General features: G+C 41.8%; 1 protein-coding gene and 1 long non-coding RNA gene across 3 annotated transcripts in view; one reads left to right on the forward strand and one right to left on the reverse strand.

The window, feature by feature from the left end:
* The window catches only part of grm5b (glutamate receptor, metabotropic 5b), a 70,442-nt gene extending 60,910 nt beyond the window's left edge, over positions 1-9,532 (forward strand). For both annotated transcript variants that reach the window (XM_034604921.1, XM_034604922.1), the window contains exons 17-18: positions 1,826-1,992; positions 3,993-9,532. In XM_034604921.1, coding sequence (XP_034460812.1) covers positions 1,826-1,992; positions 3,993-5,076 — 1,251 coding nt within the window. In that variant the 3' untranslated portion in view covers positions 5,077-9,532. The remainder of the gene's footprint in view (positions 1-1,825; positions 1,993-3,992) is intronic.
* LOC117773210 overlaps positions 1-18,505 on the reverse strand; it is a 237,303-nt gene that overhangs the window by 50,393 nt on the left and 168,405 nt on the right. The window lies entirely within an intron of this gene.

Genomic DNA, 18,505 nt, shown 5'->3' on the forward strand with positions numbered 1-18,505 from the left:
CATGTTTCAGTCACATTAAACATTATGTTTTCTTGATTGAGTAAAATTGAATTCGAGTGTGAGATATCAAGCCTCAATTACAATTCTTCATCATAAGGTTTTGATAATTACATCGTAAAGGGATAGTTCACCCAAAAATGAAAATGCACTTATTATCTATAACTATAACTATCAAGTTTTTTAATGCACATATCATCCAATATATCGGTAAAATGTTTTTTACTCCCTACTATCAATATCAGCATCAGCCCCCAAAAAATCCTATTGGTCAGGCTCTACTTGTTAGATGTCCATTAGTTGTGGATTTTATTAACCTCAAACATAAATGGTTGCCATCATTCTTCATCACTGCATGAGTTATATGAGCCTTCAAATAACCATGGCAGCAGCATCAATACTCGATGGTACATTAGCATTCAGCTCTCACTGCTGACACAGCCACTCGCTGCATTCTTTGGTACGTGGTAGTTGTCTAGGTTATGAGAGCAGAGACGTGTTCTCTAGGGTCGAAACTCATGGACCTGTCAGATAAAAGGCAGCATTGGGTTTCATATGTCTGGAGTCTTTTGTTAATGTTTAATTCTGTATTTTGTCTGTTACTGGGGCCCTTCTTGGTTGTTAAGTCATGGTGTGTGTTGGAGGGTCCAAGCTCGGGTACTTTCAAAATGCCGCAGTGCGGTGTCCCTTGCTGTGATTGTAGATCTCAGATGGTGGAATAGATTAAATACGACATAAAACAAAGCCGCTGTCTTCTAACGTTAGCTAGCTGGACTGAGCTGGGCAGCACAGAAGCGATATATCTTTGTGAAGACGTAATGAAGTGGATTAAATGAGTCAGGTATGTGTGCTCCTGCTCGATTTGAAAAAAAATCTTTGATGAAGTTAGTTCCTTTTTGCTCTTATTGATGAAGGTTTGGATATTACATGACACGTGATGGGGCAGCCAATTTGACATGAAAAGGCCCGTCTACCCTTTGTTGGACTCTTGTTTCATTGTTTTGCACTGTCACGAGATTGAGTGTTCTCTCACTCTTATGTATTGGAATGTGTTTCCAAGTATAAAAGTACCGTACAATATAATGTATAATGGCGTCTGTTGCCTCATGCGTTGTTTTCCGTCCTCTGCTTTGTTTATGTATGAACGGAGGCTGCACTGGTCACAGTTGAATTGTCTCATCATGAGCCAAATAAACATCAACTTCTCGCGGTCAGCCATGCTTGTTTACGTTTGACGCCGTGCCATCACCGGGCATTGGAACGCTTGGAAGTCGGACATTTAAAGTCCGAATATCCGACATCTGAGTTGAACGCAGCATTAATTCATGTGAATACTATCACCTGTGTTTAACTGCTACTGAATCTTAAAAACATAAGAAACAAACACTTGTATTTCACTGTATTATTACTTTTTCCAGTCATTTTTTACACAGAATACAGCACAATATATTCTGATGTGTGAAAACTTAAACATGACTATAATGCACTAAAATATGTCGTGCTTGTGACCATGGAGAGTTGTAAGGCACTGGCAGAACTCCCAGTAAACAACAAATGAGGGTTCAAGTTGAGTTTGTGAATAAATAATGAATAAACTGAAATTAAATCTTACTTAATGCCTGCATTGAAGTGGAAAACCCATTTCAAATATTATCCTGTGTTATGGTTTCTCCCACTTATGTGCTAATAGCTACATATCCTGAGGAGCTGCATGAGAAAAGCAATCAATAAAAACAATTAGCCGCCTCTTTAGAGAATTGTATGTTTATTAGAGCTCTATGTTTGCTCTAAATTAACTGGTCCTTTTGTGTTTTAATTTCTCAATCAGGTGTACATCATTTTGGCCAAACCGGAGCGTAACGTGCGCAGTGCCTTCACCACTAGCACCGTGGTGCGCATGCACGTGGGCGATGGCAAATCTTCCTCAGCTGCCAGCCGTTCATCTAGTCTGGTTAACCTGTGGAAACGCAGAGGCTCCACTGGAGAGACACTCAGGTACGTGTGTGTGTGTTTGTACACTAGTGACGTCTTAGCCAGGTTAATGCCAGGTTACTCCTCAGTTACAGCTGAAGGCACCATTTCTGTAATGGCCCCACTCTGAGACCATTTATGGTGTGTGTGTGTGTGTGTGTGTGTGTGTGTGTGTGTGTGTGTGTGTGTGTGTGTGTGTGTGTGTGTGTGTGTGTGTGTGTGTGTGTGTGTGTGTGTGTGTGTGTGTGTGTGTGTGTGTGTGTTAGAGAGAGAGAGAGATTGATTCTCTGAACTCCCCTGAGCAGCCTGACTGTTCTTCTGACCCTAACATGAACTGCAGACAATGGCCTAATGGAAATGTGGCAAAGGAGAGAGACGGGAATGAACTGAGGAAGGCAGGATAAGGAGAAGAGTGAGAGAGAGACAAAATGGGTGGTGGGAATGGAGAGAGAGAGAGACGACGACCATAAGTGATGGAAAAGAAAGAGAAAAGCACTTAAGGAGTGGTATGAAAAGAACAGACCTAATATATTTCACACCCAGCTTAAGGCCATCCACAAGTCATTGACTGTGACAAGGAAGCGATCAGAGGATACAAAGGGAGTGACGCACAGTCACTTGCCCAGAATGAAAAGGGAGGAAAAAGACAAGAATACATTTTTCGTCTGTCAGCAGGTTACTCCGGCTCTCACCCCGCTTGGCAAGCAAGATTTCAATCACACTCTTATGAGAAATGTCAGGAGCGTTCCCATCTTTGTTTCTTTCATTCCTCTCCTCCGTCCGTGTCTTTTGGTCCTATCCTCCTCTGTGGGTGGTGGTAATTGGCAAGGCTGTCTATCTCCTTGGTGCGGGGCTGGAAGCTGTTGCCTTTGAGATGCTGTCATTGTGCGGTCGGAACAGACGCAGACAGACATGTAACCGCTGGACCACAAGGGGAAAGGAAGGAAATCTTTAAAAAAGAAAGTAATGTTCGACTGATGGTTTGGAGCAAATGTTTGAACTGCAGAGGAGTGATTGGTATTTCTTCACCATTAAAATCATCATCAGAGCTGGATGTAAAATAGATCCATTAAGTTCTGTGCAACAAGTGTTTCTGCCAGTAGCAGTGGTCCTACACGCTCCACAGCCTTCTCTTCCTATGGGATGTAACAAGTGGATCACTTCACTGTGCATGTGTATGTGCAGGTTGACACATGCAGATGCATATGGATACGTGTGTGTGTGTAGATGTGTGTAGTGTCTGTGTCTACAGGGTTATTTCAGTAACAGCCCCAGCCCCGGCGATGTGAGGTTTAATCAGAAGTTCCACTATAGATTAATCACACTAATTAACCTGACAAAGGGATAAGAGGAGACCGAGCGCTGTGACAGATGTGAAGAGGAAAGTGGAAAAAAGATGTTGAACAGAAGAAATAGAGAGAGAACCTGACAAAGAAAAATTAAGAACCAACTGGTGGAGGAAAAAATAGAGCAGAAAATTAATTGTGATGAAATTACTCATCATTTAAGTCCAACCGATTGGTGGTTGAGTCAAGGCTCCATTTAAAGATGTTTATTTCTATTAAATTACATTACTCATCCAGGAGAACAAATTGGAGCTAATACAGAACAGGAACCGTCGGTGTAATGTTTTTGGTACGTGTGTTTTGTTTTGCAGTGCAGTTTTTTTTTCTGTTGCAGTTTGGGCTCATAAATCTAATGGACTATTTCTTTTAGATTTGCTCCAAAAATCTATTAGTATGCTTTTCTAAATGAATATTTATCATTCGAAAAATATATTTAATTGACAAATTAATGAGGAGATCAAGATAGACTTGTATCAGTTACATTTTTTCAAAGTGTACCCTGCTCTTGTTGGCTTCTCTGGTATTACCAACCCAAGCTTGAATCATAAATGTAGTTTGTTTTGTGCAAAGACAAATTAAATTACTCCAAACTGACCAAAAGGTTGTATCTGAAGGGGATGAATCTGCCTTCAAACATTAAAAACAACCTTCTCTTCTATTTCCCTCCGGTTTTTCCAGCTCCAACGGTAAATCAGTTTCCTGGGCGCAGACGGAGCGCAGCGGTTCGCGTGGCAACCACCTGTGGCAGCGGCTGTCCTTCCACATCAAGAGGAAGGAGAACAATCAGACCGCCGTCATCAAGCCCTTCTCCAAAACCTCTGAGGAACGCTACTGTGGAAGAGGCGACCTTCCCCCGCACGTTCCTCTGCCCTCCCTCCCCTCCATGTCCTCCATGTCCTCCCATCATGACATCGGACCGGACAAGACCCTGTACGAGCTCTCGGAAGCAGAGGAGCGCTATTCGATCACGTACCGGCCGCAGACGCCCTCGCCGATCAGCACGGTCAGCCAGAGATTAGGGCCGGGTTTAGGGGAGGAGCCTCAGATGTCTGGTATTCCAAATTACCCGAGCAGCATCTGCAGCGGTGGCAGCGGCAGCAGTTGCGGCCCTATCAGCAGCTGTTCTGTCATTGCCGGGAGTGATGGCCGTTTGATCATCGTGGACGATCACCCAGGGGTGGCCCAGAGCTCACTGATGGATCAGATCAGCTGCGTAGTAAACCGCTTCACCGCCAACATCACCGAGCTCAACAGCATGATGCTCTCCCCCTCTCCCACTCACTCACACACAAACAAACACACCCCCCCTTCCCCTCACCCCACCGACCCCTATCTGTTGCCCCGTGAAATGCACATGGCCCCGACCCTGACCACCTACGCTGATGTCCAGCCCCTCCCACCTGTCGAGTCCAGCCTGGGGGGCCGGGGTGGCTGCCTCGTTCACCCTATGCCTCATTCACCTTACCCACTACCGCCTCCTCACCCCCAGGCCTCCCCCTCTCTCTCCCCTATGCGCGGAGGCCTGGTTAGCTGCCTGAGCGACTCCCCTCTAAGGAGGGCGGAGCTGGAGGAGGAGCTCTTCGCGTTGACTCCTCCTTCGCCCTTCCGTGACTCTCTGGCGTCCAGCAGCAGCAGCTCACCTGGCTCTGAGGCAGACCTCTGTCTCCCACCAGTCCCCTCCCATCCTCCCCCCTCTCCCCCTTCGCCCAGATTTAGCAGACTGACGCTCAGAAACTACAGCCAGAGTTCATCCTCACTGTGAGGCAGAGATGACAAGTTGAGAAAATGCATCAGTGAAGAGGAGCGCCCAAAAACAACGGGTCACGCGGAAGACGAAGAGACTGAAATCCGTTTTTCTCCCTACGTGGAGTTAAAAACCTGACGTGCAGGAGTCATGGAGGGCTGGTTGGTGAATGCACCAAGCTGTGTTTGTGTTTACATGTTCGCAGTGAGATGCAAGTATAAGAAGCTTTTCCCGCGTCGTGTTTTCTTAGTGCTGTCTCTGACAAGTCGGATGTAAAGAACTGCAAAAATAACCACGGTAACGTTGCAGTGGTTCGGTGTCTGTAGAGCCACTAATCATTCTAGAAAGGTCTAGAGCTACGGATCATTTAGGTTTGGGTAGTGGCCTTAAGGTAACATGGCTATACACTAATTAGAGACTGTGAATATGTGTGTGTGTGTGTGTGTGTTTGTTTTTGTGTGTGCATCGGTATGTTGTGGCTGTATCTTACTTAATGAGAGTTAATGGCAACATGACAGTATTGATGAGGTCAGACTCCAAAAGCCTGTATGGACTAAATAGAGGCTATCAAGGGCACATACAAATCTGCTTGTACATACACACACACACACACACACACACACAAACACACACACACACACACTGTGGGAATCACTTTGTAAATAAATGACAGGTTGTGGATTTTTCTTTGACGATAACATTTCGGACAAAAGTGCATTGTGTTAACATACTGGTCTGTATGTTACTCTGAAGAACTTTTATTCAGCTGTTCCCTCCTCATCATTTTTCTTTTCCTCAATCCCTCCTTCTCTCGCTGCTTTCTTTCGTTTTGCCCCTGCCACTGTTTCAGTATTTTCTACTCTTTCAGTGTGTTTTTTTCTTCAGAAGTTTGAATGTATATTTTCTACATGAATCCTGAAGCAGTCGGGACCAAACCTTTTGTACCTCTCTAATCTTTCTGTGACTTGAGAAAGAGGGAGACGAGGGATCGACCAGACCTGGCCTCGTTTTTAAATATAAACAGCCTCGTCATTAGATTTAGTTTCAGGTAGATTATTGGATGAAATCTGACCTCAAAGCTTATTGTTAGAGTGTGACATTTAACAGAGCGTTACGTAAGGCTTAGCTGGATCCCAGTCGTGACATTTTCTCTTGTTTGTCAGCGGGGCACAAGCGTCGCTCGGTTTCATCAAAGATGTCCGTTTGAATCACAATCGTCTCTAATGTTAGCCGGTGCAGATTGATAGATTCACGCTGGGAGAGAGAGAGAGCGTCCTCGTCTGTCTCCGCCTTGACCAAGGTCATCTGTCTCACAGGTGCTATGAGCCGTTTAAAGGTCGCCACTCTTTTCACACAAAGAGGGGCTGAACAACAGAAGAAGTCCACAAATCAAAATGGAGCATTGACCCTTCATAACTGTGAAGCTGCTTTCAGACATGCACTGAAGTCCGCACATTGTCCTCAAATTTAGTAGAGGACCCTGACCCTTTTACGTCATGTTCTGCCTCCTGCATGATCAACCATGGTACCACTCCTATAGTGAATTCTCAAAACATTTCCTGTGGTTTAGAAAGCGTCTGATCTGGGTAATCTCCAGTTGCGTTCTTCATATGTGAAAGGCAAACTCCTTTTTACCTTTCCAGAGTTCATGTCTGAAAACGGCTTTAGTCTCACGAAACCAACCTGGTAGCAGAGACCGACTGACATCCAGTTAAAAGCCAGTCAAAGTGAAATCATAGACAAGAACATTATACCCACATGTCAAACTGTATGAATTTAAAGGAATAATTCCACGTTTAAAACGTGCGTTCTTGCCGAGAGCGAGATGAGATGTCTGCAGCTCTTATATCTGTCAGGAGAAAATATCTGGTGTCCGGTCTGGTGGCACGTTAATTAGTGAGCTGTAGAGGAGCTGTTCGGCAGATTGGACAGTGCCAGGCTCATTTTGTCTCCAGTGTTTATGCCAAGCTAACTGGCTGCTGGCTGTAGCTTCATACTGAATGGACAGACATGAGAGTGGTATGGATCCTCGCGTCACTCTCAGCATGAAAGCCAATCAGTGTATTGCCAAATATATAACTAATGCTTATCCTAATCCAATACTTCCCGGTTTGGGAGAAATGGTGGAAATTAATGTAATCCAGAAGGTAACTGCATTTTTTAAAGGAGACATGGTTTGGTATATATGGAGAGAATCACTGTCGAATATTAGATTAAAAGTCAAATTCAGTTACTCAAATTCAATGTCTGTGTAGATCAGTGGTTCCCAAACTAGGGGTAAGGGCCCCCCACTGGGCCACGAGACACTGAGGCTACATCCATACGACTACGTTTTAGTTTGAAAACAGCCTTTTCGCTCCGTATCAGTCTCTAACAAGCCTGAAAGGACATATCATGTGACCACTCGCATACACTGGGAATGCCCGTGCCAGTGTACCCAGCCAGGCATGCAGACACGGGAATTGTCGCAGATTGCTTAAATAATAGCTCGTCTCCTACACAGTTGTATCATTGTAAAATGCAGAATTTAACTGCACAGCAACTGTGAGCACAGACAACACGGTCAGCAACGCTTGTAATTAATTATCCATGTTGCGTTCTACACTGGTAGCAGAGGTACAAAATACAGAGATGTGCATGTTACAGATTTCTTCTTCTTTTGCTAACTAGCTCAAATACATATCCTTTGTATGCCTCAACCGACTCCGGACATAATGGGGGTTGCAGGTCTCGGGCACCTTGATTTTGCGGGGCACAGGCTGAACAGTTTGGGAACCGATGGTGTTAACAGACCTGAACTTGAAAACACTGCAAAGCCTCCAACTGACTACTCGACCATTGAAGCTTTAGGTACAAACATATGCCTTTGAATGAAATATTGTACTTATATGTGCCAACACTTGAACAGCATTTGAGAGTACTCAGAGCAGTGCTGGGATATAAAATGTGCCGATGAATGCATTCACTAAGATGCTTTGAGAAATGGGACCTTGGCCTCTAGTCACAGAGGAAAACACTCAGCAAAGTAGAGAGGAAAACAAACCAAACAAGAAATCTAAAGTTAGAAAGTTGTGATACACAACACCAACTTTTTAGACATTTTTACATGAGGAGTATTACCTGCAACAAAGACATGGATTGGTAAATCGAACTCAATCAAAGCTAATGAGACTGTTGCTGTCACAATGACGAAATGTTGCCTGTGTGTTATTGTCCATTTTTGGTCCATTTTTTGTGTTGTATTTCTGCTCTACAGTAGCCAGCAAGAACAAACTCAGACAAAGTGATTCTGTAAATAATAAGGGCATGCAAAGACAGTTCTGTTTTGTTTCTGATGAAAGTACATTTATTTACAGGCGAAAAAAAAAGGACAAAAAAAGATGTTTTTGAACTGTGTTATAACATACAGTACCAATATGTGTTACGACTACAGAAACTGTGTTACCACTCTGAATGTGTGAGTGACCATTCCTATTCAAATGTCTTGTAATTCAACGATATAATAATAATTGATATGAATATGATTCATTGTGCCAAAGGGGTAAGAGAAGGTCTAGTTTACTAGCTTGTGGGTAAATACATGGTTTCATAAAAAAAAGACAAAAAATGTAAATGTAAAACTGTTTCTATTGTTTTTGGATATTTTCATATAATTATTCCACATTTTCCAATGTAAAAGCAATATTATCCATACGTAGAAGGTGCACATCGGAGGGGTTTCTCAAATTATTACCAACGTTGTTCTTTATTATACAGTAATCGCTGGTGGGCAACAAAAGGAAGGATATGGGTAGATGAGAACATTTTTTTTCTAAATCTATATTTAAAAGGAGACATTTGTTATCTTCAAGTTGCCACGAAGGTGTGATTCCATATTTTTGCGATTGTCTCATTTGTAGTTCAACATTTTCCACCTTTTGATTCCCTGATCTAAACAGTCCGATCTTCTGAAAGGCAGGGAAGATAGTAAGAGATGATTTGTGTGCCATTAATTGTTTATTTTTTGCATTTTTTGTAAAGAAGTGTACTGCCCAACTCGATTTTGTTGGTCTCTGGACCTTAAAGTAGAGAGTATGAACTTGGAACTTGTGGATATACGCACAATCACCATCTTGGATAGCTGTACAGAGACTTTATATGATCTGCAAGAATATCTTAAAAGTTTTGTTTGTGTCAATACCTCTACATCTATTCATTTAAATCTGGGCCGGGACCGGTTGTCACGAACACAAACCAGTGTTAGCGTGGAGACATTTCCGAGGAGGGGCCGGTTTATGTGCTGCTGTCACTGATATCGTTTCTAACGTGCCGGGAGCTTGCTTCAGCACTTCAGCTGTTTGCTTTCAGGCCCCTTGGGTGAGCCTCGACAGTTGTGTGCTGCCTCTGCAGAAAAAGACGGGTTCAGCGTATGACATCAATTGCGATCTTATTCTTTCTAAGGGCTCAGATCTGGGACCATCGCACATTAATATAACACACCATTAACAGCATATAGTAATTAGAGAACACAGTCATTAACATGTGGTTAGAATGATTGAAGGAAAATTGGCAAGAATAGCAAATATTCAAATTATTACATTAGAGAATCGTAAAAGAAATTGACATTAAAGATAATTCAGATATTAATTACTTCTGTCATCCTTTATGTGTAATTGTCCTTGTTTGGAAATGATAATAATTTTATAGAGGCATGGCTCCACATTTCAGCCCTACCTCAAGGATCACAGAGAGCTACCACTTGTAGTAATCTGGGGTGATCTCTGCTTTCCCTTCATACTCCAGCCAAAACATGATGACGATTATGATTATTATGATGATGAGTAAAATCTTATGTTCGCCAGGAAGATGATCTCCAGATGATGTCCACCCAAAACGCTGTCTGCTCCCTTATTTCTGTAAATGCACTCTAAAGAATTGGATTGATAATCCCTGCGCTGGAAAAATACTTTTAATCCAGACTTGTTTATCTGCTGATCGCAGGAACCCAAGGTCATTTATTTTAAACCTTCTGAATGAGAATATGAATAGTTTAGACATTAACCGGTCACTGTAATGATGGTGTGTCGGGCTCCTGTGAAAATGTTGCGTCGATGTAGAAAGACCAGCAGCCACCCTGCTGTGATGATCTGGAGGAAAACATCACTGTCTACTCCCACCTCCTAATATCTGTGTTAAAGCTGAGGCTCTCTGTAGACGAAGGCCGGTCAGAAACATGGATCAACAGAGTTTAATCTGTAGTGAGACAGAGCCACTGCCACACCTGATTATATTTTTCATTGAACACAAAACACAGAGCTATGTTTACCGTGTAAACACCACATTGACAAATGGTCGTATATATATGTTGTCAGGGCAGAAAGCAAAAGGTCTGTTGTGACTGCCTGCGCTAAAAGTCTAATTATTATAAGAGTAAATCATGATGAACACACCTCTGTGAGTGGAATTTGGCAGACTTAACAGTTTCTTACCTTTTAAACAATGTTTATGAAATAAGTAAATTAAAAGATGTTTAGGTGAGAGGTAAGAATTTATATTTTTAATTACATCTAGAGAGGTTGAGTATATCAAGGCCAAAATCCAACAAGCCTTCTTCCCTCTTCCTGCCAACCAGTGAATCCCTTCACAGTCATGTCTATTCTGGTCTGTCTTCTTTTTCTCCCACACAAATCAGAAAGGAAAGGATGTCGGTATCGATAAGATCCTGAAGATACCCGTCTCTTGAGATGAATTCATAGTCTTCGCGTCCGTCGCTCTGCTGAGGTCAACCCCCTCAGAGTAAATTATATTATTTAAGATTTAGGCCGAATTTTGTAAACCAGTATACGTATCAATACATTGATCATTTTACTGTATTGAGAATGGCTTATGGTCATTTCCAAATCAACCGATTGTTCTGACTTTATTTAGTAAAACTACCTGACAGCTTGTATTTTCAGGAGATACTAAGGGCATTTAGACTTTAAATGGCGGCGCCCAACTCATCACAAGATACTGTACAGATCAGTGTCCCTGAGAATTAAACTTCCTGCAGGGACTTAGGAGGAATTCCCTCGCCTGAATGAAACCCTAGGCCCGCAGGGGTGACGACTAGATGTCTTAAAAGTCATCAACAGTATTTTTGTAAGTTTCGTCCAAAGCTGCTGATTTGAATGTTGTGTTTTTTTCTATAACCGAGTAAAGGGCATGCGTGTTTTTAATATGTGGGGGTTTCCTCAGCCAATAGAGTAAAACGACAGATTTTCGGTCGGTATAGGTCGTATAGTGCAGAGGAGATTGTGATGTGTAATAAGAAGTTATAGATTCTGTATTATATTGATCATAAGTAAGAGAGGAGATTGTATAATGAATTATTTGACGTCAGGCTTTGTGGGGGAGTGGATTCACTTATAATTAAGCAGGTGTATGTAGGATGTTTCTGTTTCACATAAAGACCGGGCAGGTTGGAGAATTTTCAGTATTGTGTATTGATGGTTTGTGAAATATATTGAGATGAACGTGTTTCATTTGGTGAGAGAATGAAACCAAACTGAGCTGTGATATTACACCATATGACACAGAGTTATCCCTGCAGGGGACCATGGATGTCTAAGAAACCAATCTTGTTTGCATTTACATATTCCTCATAAGTACATCATCCTGTTTGAATCACAGCCATGGCCACAAACATTATTAATACCCCTGCTTTAAATTCTGATGAGGTTCTCTCAGTAGAGTGTTTGACAGTAGAGTGTTAGCGATATGAATAAGGCCTCATATCCTCACTGCTCACTTGAGATAATTCAGACGATCGCGTTTTATCAGAGGATTCTGTTGTTGTGAAGTTTAACAAGCTCGTAAACAAATGTGGCGTTTGTTTCACTTATTTTCGACGAAGGCAGCTCATCTGCATATAAATGAAGGCCCTGTGTTGTGCTCTTATCTCTTAACAAACCCAGACCTATCAAAAGTGTCATTCAGCGCCGCTCATTAAAGCAGCTAGTTTGGGCTTCGTTTTGATAAAATGGGAAATGATGAAGAGTTAGCATAAACATAATTAGAGGGACGTGGAATGAGCTGAACACCATAAACTGAGGGTGTAGAATGTGATATATATATATTTCTCTTTATTCATTTAGAAGTATTTATATAGTGCAGGCAGGAAATGACCATTACTAAAATTAAAATGTATGAGTCATTTATTTAGGCTTATCGACCGCGGCGTATCCCCGGTTATCCTCCAGTTGTGTTTTATCAGTCTGTTCTTAGCACAAGCTCCTCCACTCAGTGCCAACTCTCTGTCATTTTTATTTATTTATTTCAGATGCTGCTGCATTTATTTTTTTAGCTGGGTTGGATAAACACAACAAAAAAGATTCAGCTAGAGATATATGATCCTCTGTGGTGAAAAATGTAAATTATATATGTATATTTTCATAAGCTGTTTAACAGTGCCATATAAATATGATAAAGATGACTTCAATATATCGTTTTCTTAAGGAAGCTTTGTAGTGTTTATCCACCCTGAATTATTTTTTAACAAACCTGACTTTTTCTTTTCTTTTTTTAAGCTTTGCTGTTTTGTTCTCCTGACGTTCAGAACCGTAGAATGTAATTTGATGCTACATATTAGTGTGATAATGGAAGGTGATTTTATATTTGGATATTTGATTGTCTACTAAATATTTTTACTCAGCTTTGTACAGTGTGAAATGTGAGAATATATGGTTGTCGCTGTTTGGAAAATCTAATGTTTTTAAGTGACTTTTTGCTGCGGGCGGGAGGTTGTAGATGTCTCATTCAGGCAGATTTTACCACCAACTACTATCAAATAAGCTTGAGGCCAGCCTTGGTGATTTGAAACTAAAAAGGTTTGATATAAATTAATTGCTATCCAATTGTGCTGGGATCGAAATTGTTTGTGGCCGACACCGGGGACCTTGCTCAAAGGCCTTTCAGAGGCTCCCAACAAACCTGGCAGTAAGAGCGAGAGCGATTTTTGGCCAAACAGAGTTCTTCTCATCTCCCAATTAATGAATCTTCATCTCCTCGCTCCAAATAGGCCCGGGGTGATGCCCACAAAGGGCCCTTCTCTGGCCGATCAGGAGCTGTAAGCTGAAAGGAGAGTGGGCAGTGGTAACAAGATGCTCCCTGTGCTTTTAATATAACAAGTGTTTTTTTCTTAGTCATGGACAGTTGGACCGTGTGTGCTTGGCAGTAGGACTGGCAAAAAGAAAATGCAAAAATTTCGATTCAAATAACTTGTGTTCTGTCATCCTGTGCCTCCTGTTCGGGAAAACTACGTTGCTCCAATTCCTGCGTCGCTGCATCTCAGACTTGCTTTTCTCCCTTGTGGCCTAAGTGGCAGGAAGTGAGAAACAAATACGAGACGCTCGGCAGGAAGTGCAGGTGCATTAATAAGATCTGCGAAGAACCGCAAACTTCCGGGAAACTTGTGCAAAAAGGAAAAAACAGTGAGCACTACTTAAGTTAGACCGGCATGAGGTGGCTCTATGTTGTGTTGTAAGTGCGTGCCTGGTTAGGGAAACGCATTAGTTCAATCTTTTGCTGAGCACTTCTCCTCTCTGCAGAAACACTGTGCACTTTGGCACGGACACGTGATATTTCGAGACAACACCACTAAGAAAGAGATAGGTTAGATGACTAAAAATAGGAAAAGAACAGTCACAAGGTTTTCATCAGCTCTAAACTTACAGCTCTTCACCATGACATGGTTCTCTTCATGTTTTCTTTCTCACTGGGATGTTAACTCGATGTTTCCGGGAGCCTCTGGTCATTGTGACCACCAGAGAGCAGGGCTGTAAGTGTACTACAAAGTACCCTTCAATCATTGTTGAAATCATTATTAAAAAACACTATGATCTCCTTGTCTTTTCTGTCTTTGTAGTCAATCATTGATAAATGGCAACTATTTTAATATATAGTGTATGTACATGTAATCAATCCATCTCTGCCTGTGCAAGACAGACTTTTGTTCTTGGCTTAAAAACATCTTGTCAAGTAGTTCATACAAACTTGTATGTATAAATATTTACAAATCTACCACAGAGTGTAATTCATTCAGAAAACTCACGTTTGGAATGTTTATTGCAGCAGCAGAACATAGTTAGAGTTTTGCCTCTATGCTCCGACTCCATCACATCACCAATAATGGGGAGTGATGAGCAAATATCTTTAACCCCCCCCCCCTGTCAGTGCGTAATGGTGCATGCTGGGTTGGTGGAGGGGCGGATGTGACAGGCAGCATCACTGACGCAGGGCAGCAGAGGCATTGAAGGGAGTGATGAGAAAACTTTGCAGCTTAAATAGACTACCAAATTGAGAGGGTGTGTATTATGAGGCGCGTGGAGAGTGAGTGTGATTAGAGCAGCAAAGCTCAAGTTGACTGAACTAGCTCGCAAGCGTTGCTACATTTAATTATTTCATTCCTAAAAGGTGACATTAATGCTGGATATTCAACATGACTGCAGATGCAAGTGAAGTACAGAGATTTGTTGTTTCCATTCGCCTTTTGGATGAGAGGTGACACGTATTCAAGAAACACAAGCAAGTCCATTTGCCTATGTTCACATGAACCATGACCCGGATGACTGAGAATCTTCACAGATACATAAGCCTTATAATGTTTAGGTCTCGATCCATCCATCCATAATCTATGCCGGTTATCCTTTGACGGAGCTGGAGCCAATCCCAGCTGACATTGGGCGAGGTTCCACTCTGAAAAGGTGATATACAGAGACAAACACTCATTCACACACACCTACGACCGTGGGAGGCAGACGGAGTACCCAGAGAAAACCCACGCAGACATGGGGAAGTGCTAACCACTGCGCCACCATGCCGCCCTGTTGTTCAGGTCTGGAGTCTTTATTCTGGTCTCCGTGGTTTTTATAGCATGCAGTAGCAAACCCCCAGTTTTAGAGCACAACTTGAAGTTGAATCCACTCAGCAGAAGCTGCCCGACAGCACCTTGACAGCTCCTGTAATATCTGCTCCCTCTTCCATCTCCTTCCTTGTCACAGGAACATGGCAGCCATGACGCAGTGACAACAGCTGATGATTTGTTCCCTGAAAAACAATTCATCCGTTTAACCGAAGGCGCACAGGTCAATACAATGAAATTACCCTTCTCCTTTATTCTCTCCGCCTATCTCCTCTCGCTCCCCCAATTCAATTTATTCTATTTTGCTCAGCTCTATCATCCTTTCTTTCTTCATCTCTCGGTACAGAAATCTCCAAATTGTTGCACATGACCTGCTGCTAAAACGATTGGAAATAATGAAAATGTAATGGGAGGAATACAATACGGAAGGTAAACTAAAAATATAAAACAATCGTGTAGAAATTGGTTTGTCGTTAGAGTGGAGATATGCTCATGTAATAAATCCACTAACACATTCATCAGTCCTGCTGCGTCACTGGTGGATTCATTCAAGCACAAGCATAGTCACCTCTGCAGGTTTGAGCAACTTCTTTTAATGGCTGATTGTCTTTGGACAATTAATAACATGAATATCATAAACAGCTTGTATCATTGTTTAGTATGATATTTACATTGTGTATCATCATACAATAGCCAATATATTATATTTGTTATAATTTGTCAATACAGCTTCAGCCATACACTGTGTACAATGAGGGACGACATGATGGCTTACCGTCAAACTATCTCGATCGGCCCCTGGTGCCATGTTAGTGGATGGGACATAGACCAAACAAAAAAGTCATGTCAAATTATTTATTCTCAAAGTTTCTATTATTTTTGATAGTTCTTATCCAACTGATGTTTGTTCAAGTGTTTATTTTCACTGTACGTTTGTTTTGAATTAGCGATGCTATACAATTGTGGTGACATTTCATGATTGACAGATGAGACTGATTGGCTAATCGCGGCTCCATCCCCAAACGCTACAGCGCAGACTCTGGCTCCAAATTACATCATTAGCATAAGATGGCAGAATTTGTATCCACGATATTTTGGCTTCATTTCTGGAAATTAGGAGGAAGTGGAGTTGTGTCATCCATCTTTATGTATGTAAGTGTATATCTAACACCTGACATTCAAAGAAACATACACACTCAGATGTTAGATATCATGTTATAGCAGTGCCTCAAAATACCTCTAATTTTCTCTCCTGTAGTTCTATGTGCTCAGATTTGAACTGTGCCATGAGAAAATCAATGAGGGTAAAATCAATGAGAGTAAAATCAATTAGAGTATCTAATATAAAAGCAAAAAAATACAACATTAATTGTCAGAACGGGCTTGACAACAAACATACATATTGTTTCTTCCTATGCTAACAGATTGCTGTAGGTTCACTGTGTCAGCCCCTGTGTATAAAGTCTGTGTCAAGGCAGCATGAGGTTAACAGTGGGTGTCAGGCTCTGCATGCATGTGCATGGACATAGACATTTGCCGTGTGCGTATACATAGCATGTGTGGGCACCAGCATATGTGTGAGGAAGGTGAAAACGTGTCATTGTACAGCGCTCGCTTCTGCTTGTGTGTAGGTGTATACGCGGCTGTATGGCTAAAGGGTAACTGACCATGAAGCCACTTCAGAGGACTTCATTTACATGTGAAGGGTGTAACATGAATACCACAAGGCTGGAGTGGCCAACCCCACTGTGTGATGGAGTGGCTCCACCCACACCCCCAACCTAATGAAATGCTTCTCTTGCATCCTTTTTTTGGGGCTGATTAAGGTCAGTAACAAAGCACAGAAAAAAGGTGGCAGCGATAAAACTGTTGAGCTATTTGTTTAAGTAGTGGAGTGCACCTATAAATCAGGTGATGTTGCCAAATATGTTGTTTTATTTAGAGAGTAATTTTCACAGGTATAGATTTTCTTTATTACATCATGGCAAAGTTAATAACTCTGGGCTTTGAGTTGTTTTTGTTTTTTAACAAGACATTAAAATAAGCCACAGTAAGCGTTAGGAAACTGAGTTGGAGGTTTTTAATACATAACTTTCATGGATGAAATGGAAAATTAATTCATCAAGATTTTTTTTTTAACATGTACAAGGATTTAGATACGTGTTCTCTGGTGCATAATGTCTGTTAGTGGGGAAACGTGCAACAAATGAAACAACACAGGTCTGACATATGGAGGGCGATGGCAAGGGAACAACTGAACAACAGAGAGAAAGGAGGAGAGAAACCAGATGCACAGGACAGAAGAAGAGAAACCTTTGACAGGGAGCGAGGGAACCGAGCTGGGAACAAATCTTTGGCTGCCAGTGTAACAGAAGAGAAAGTCACTTCAGTTTTAATTTCCTGCCAGTGGAAGCGAGAACAATATCAAGATTGAAACACAAGTTTCAATGAGTCACTCTTTGTGGGAACTCAGTCGGTTCAGGCTGTTAACATTCATAACATCATTCCCCCATCTCTGCTCTCTGCTCCTCCAGTTTGGGTAATTGCATACGCACACACACACGCACACACACATGCACGCACACATGCACGCTTACAGACATAAAACGCAGTTAGATGTGCTCACACTAATGCACACATGCACTCACTTCCACACAAACACAGTGTAATGGCACTAATGAGACTGCATGACTAATACATCTTCAGTCCCTTCTTCAGATGAGTGCTTATTATGGTCTGTCAAGGAGATGAGTCAGTCCATGTCATGGTTGCTATGGTGATTAAAGCCTCCAGCACTTATCTTAAGAGCCCGCTGGCTAAAAAAAAACTCTTTAACCCCTTTAACAACACACCTATCAAGATGCAATCACACACACATACAAAGGGACACTTAACACCCTGGCCTCCCTAAGGAGAGAAGTGGACATAACATTCTCCCACAGGGATTATTAGAGAACAGCAACATTATAGATACAATGTGACAAACAACAAATAAACAGACTCAAAGAGTGGAAAAGCATGTGTACAGTATTTATGCAAGGTAATGGAGAGGGTCACACATGTCGGGCCTCGGTACATTCAAACACTCAGATCACCTCTGGTTGATCATGAGCTCTTCGGGCAGTTTGCTGCCACTGATGTGAAGTTGTTTGGTCTTTCGGGCTCATCACACAGGACATGACAGACCCTGTTGATGTTTCAGATTTGGTACGTGACCGAACACCTAAAAGAAAAATCAAACTAACCTGTCAAAACAACTTTTAGATTTAGCAAACTTTACCAAAGCTGAGTCAATGTGCAGTCATTTAATTCAGTGGTTGATTATAAAGTGATGTGAGAAGGTCAAATACCATGGTCAAAAAAAATATATTTAATCACACACTACAATTGTCTCATGTTTTGCTTTACAATGACCTTCTGTCTGTGTGAAGTCAGTCTGCCAGTACACTCACATGGACCAAAACCACCACCTGATTCTCTCAATCACCAACATAACTCCCCACATAATACACACTTAGATTGTTGTGAGCAGTGGATTTATATTTCAGAAACATATTTATCTGCATC

Source organism: Hippoglossus hippoglossus, chromosome 13 (genome assembly GCF_009819705.1).
Source record: "Hippoglossus hippoglossus isolate fHipHip1 chromosome 13, fHipHip1.pri, whole genome shotgun sequence".
Lineage (NCBI taxonomy): Eukaryota > Metazoa > Chordata > Actinopteri > Pleuronectiformes > Pleuronectidae > Hippoglossus > Hippoglossus hippoglossus.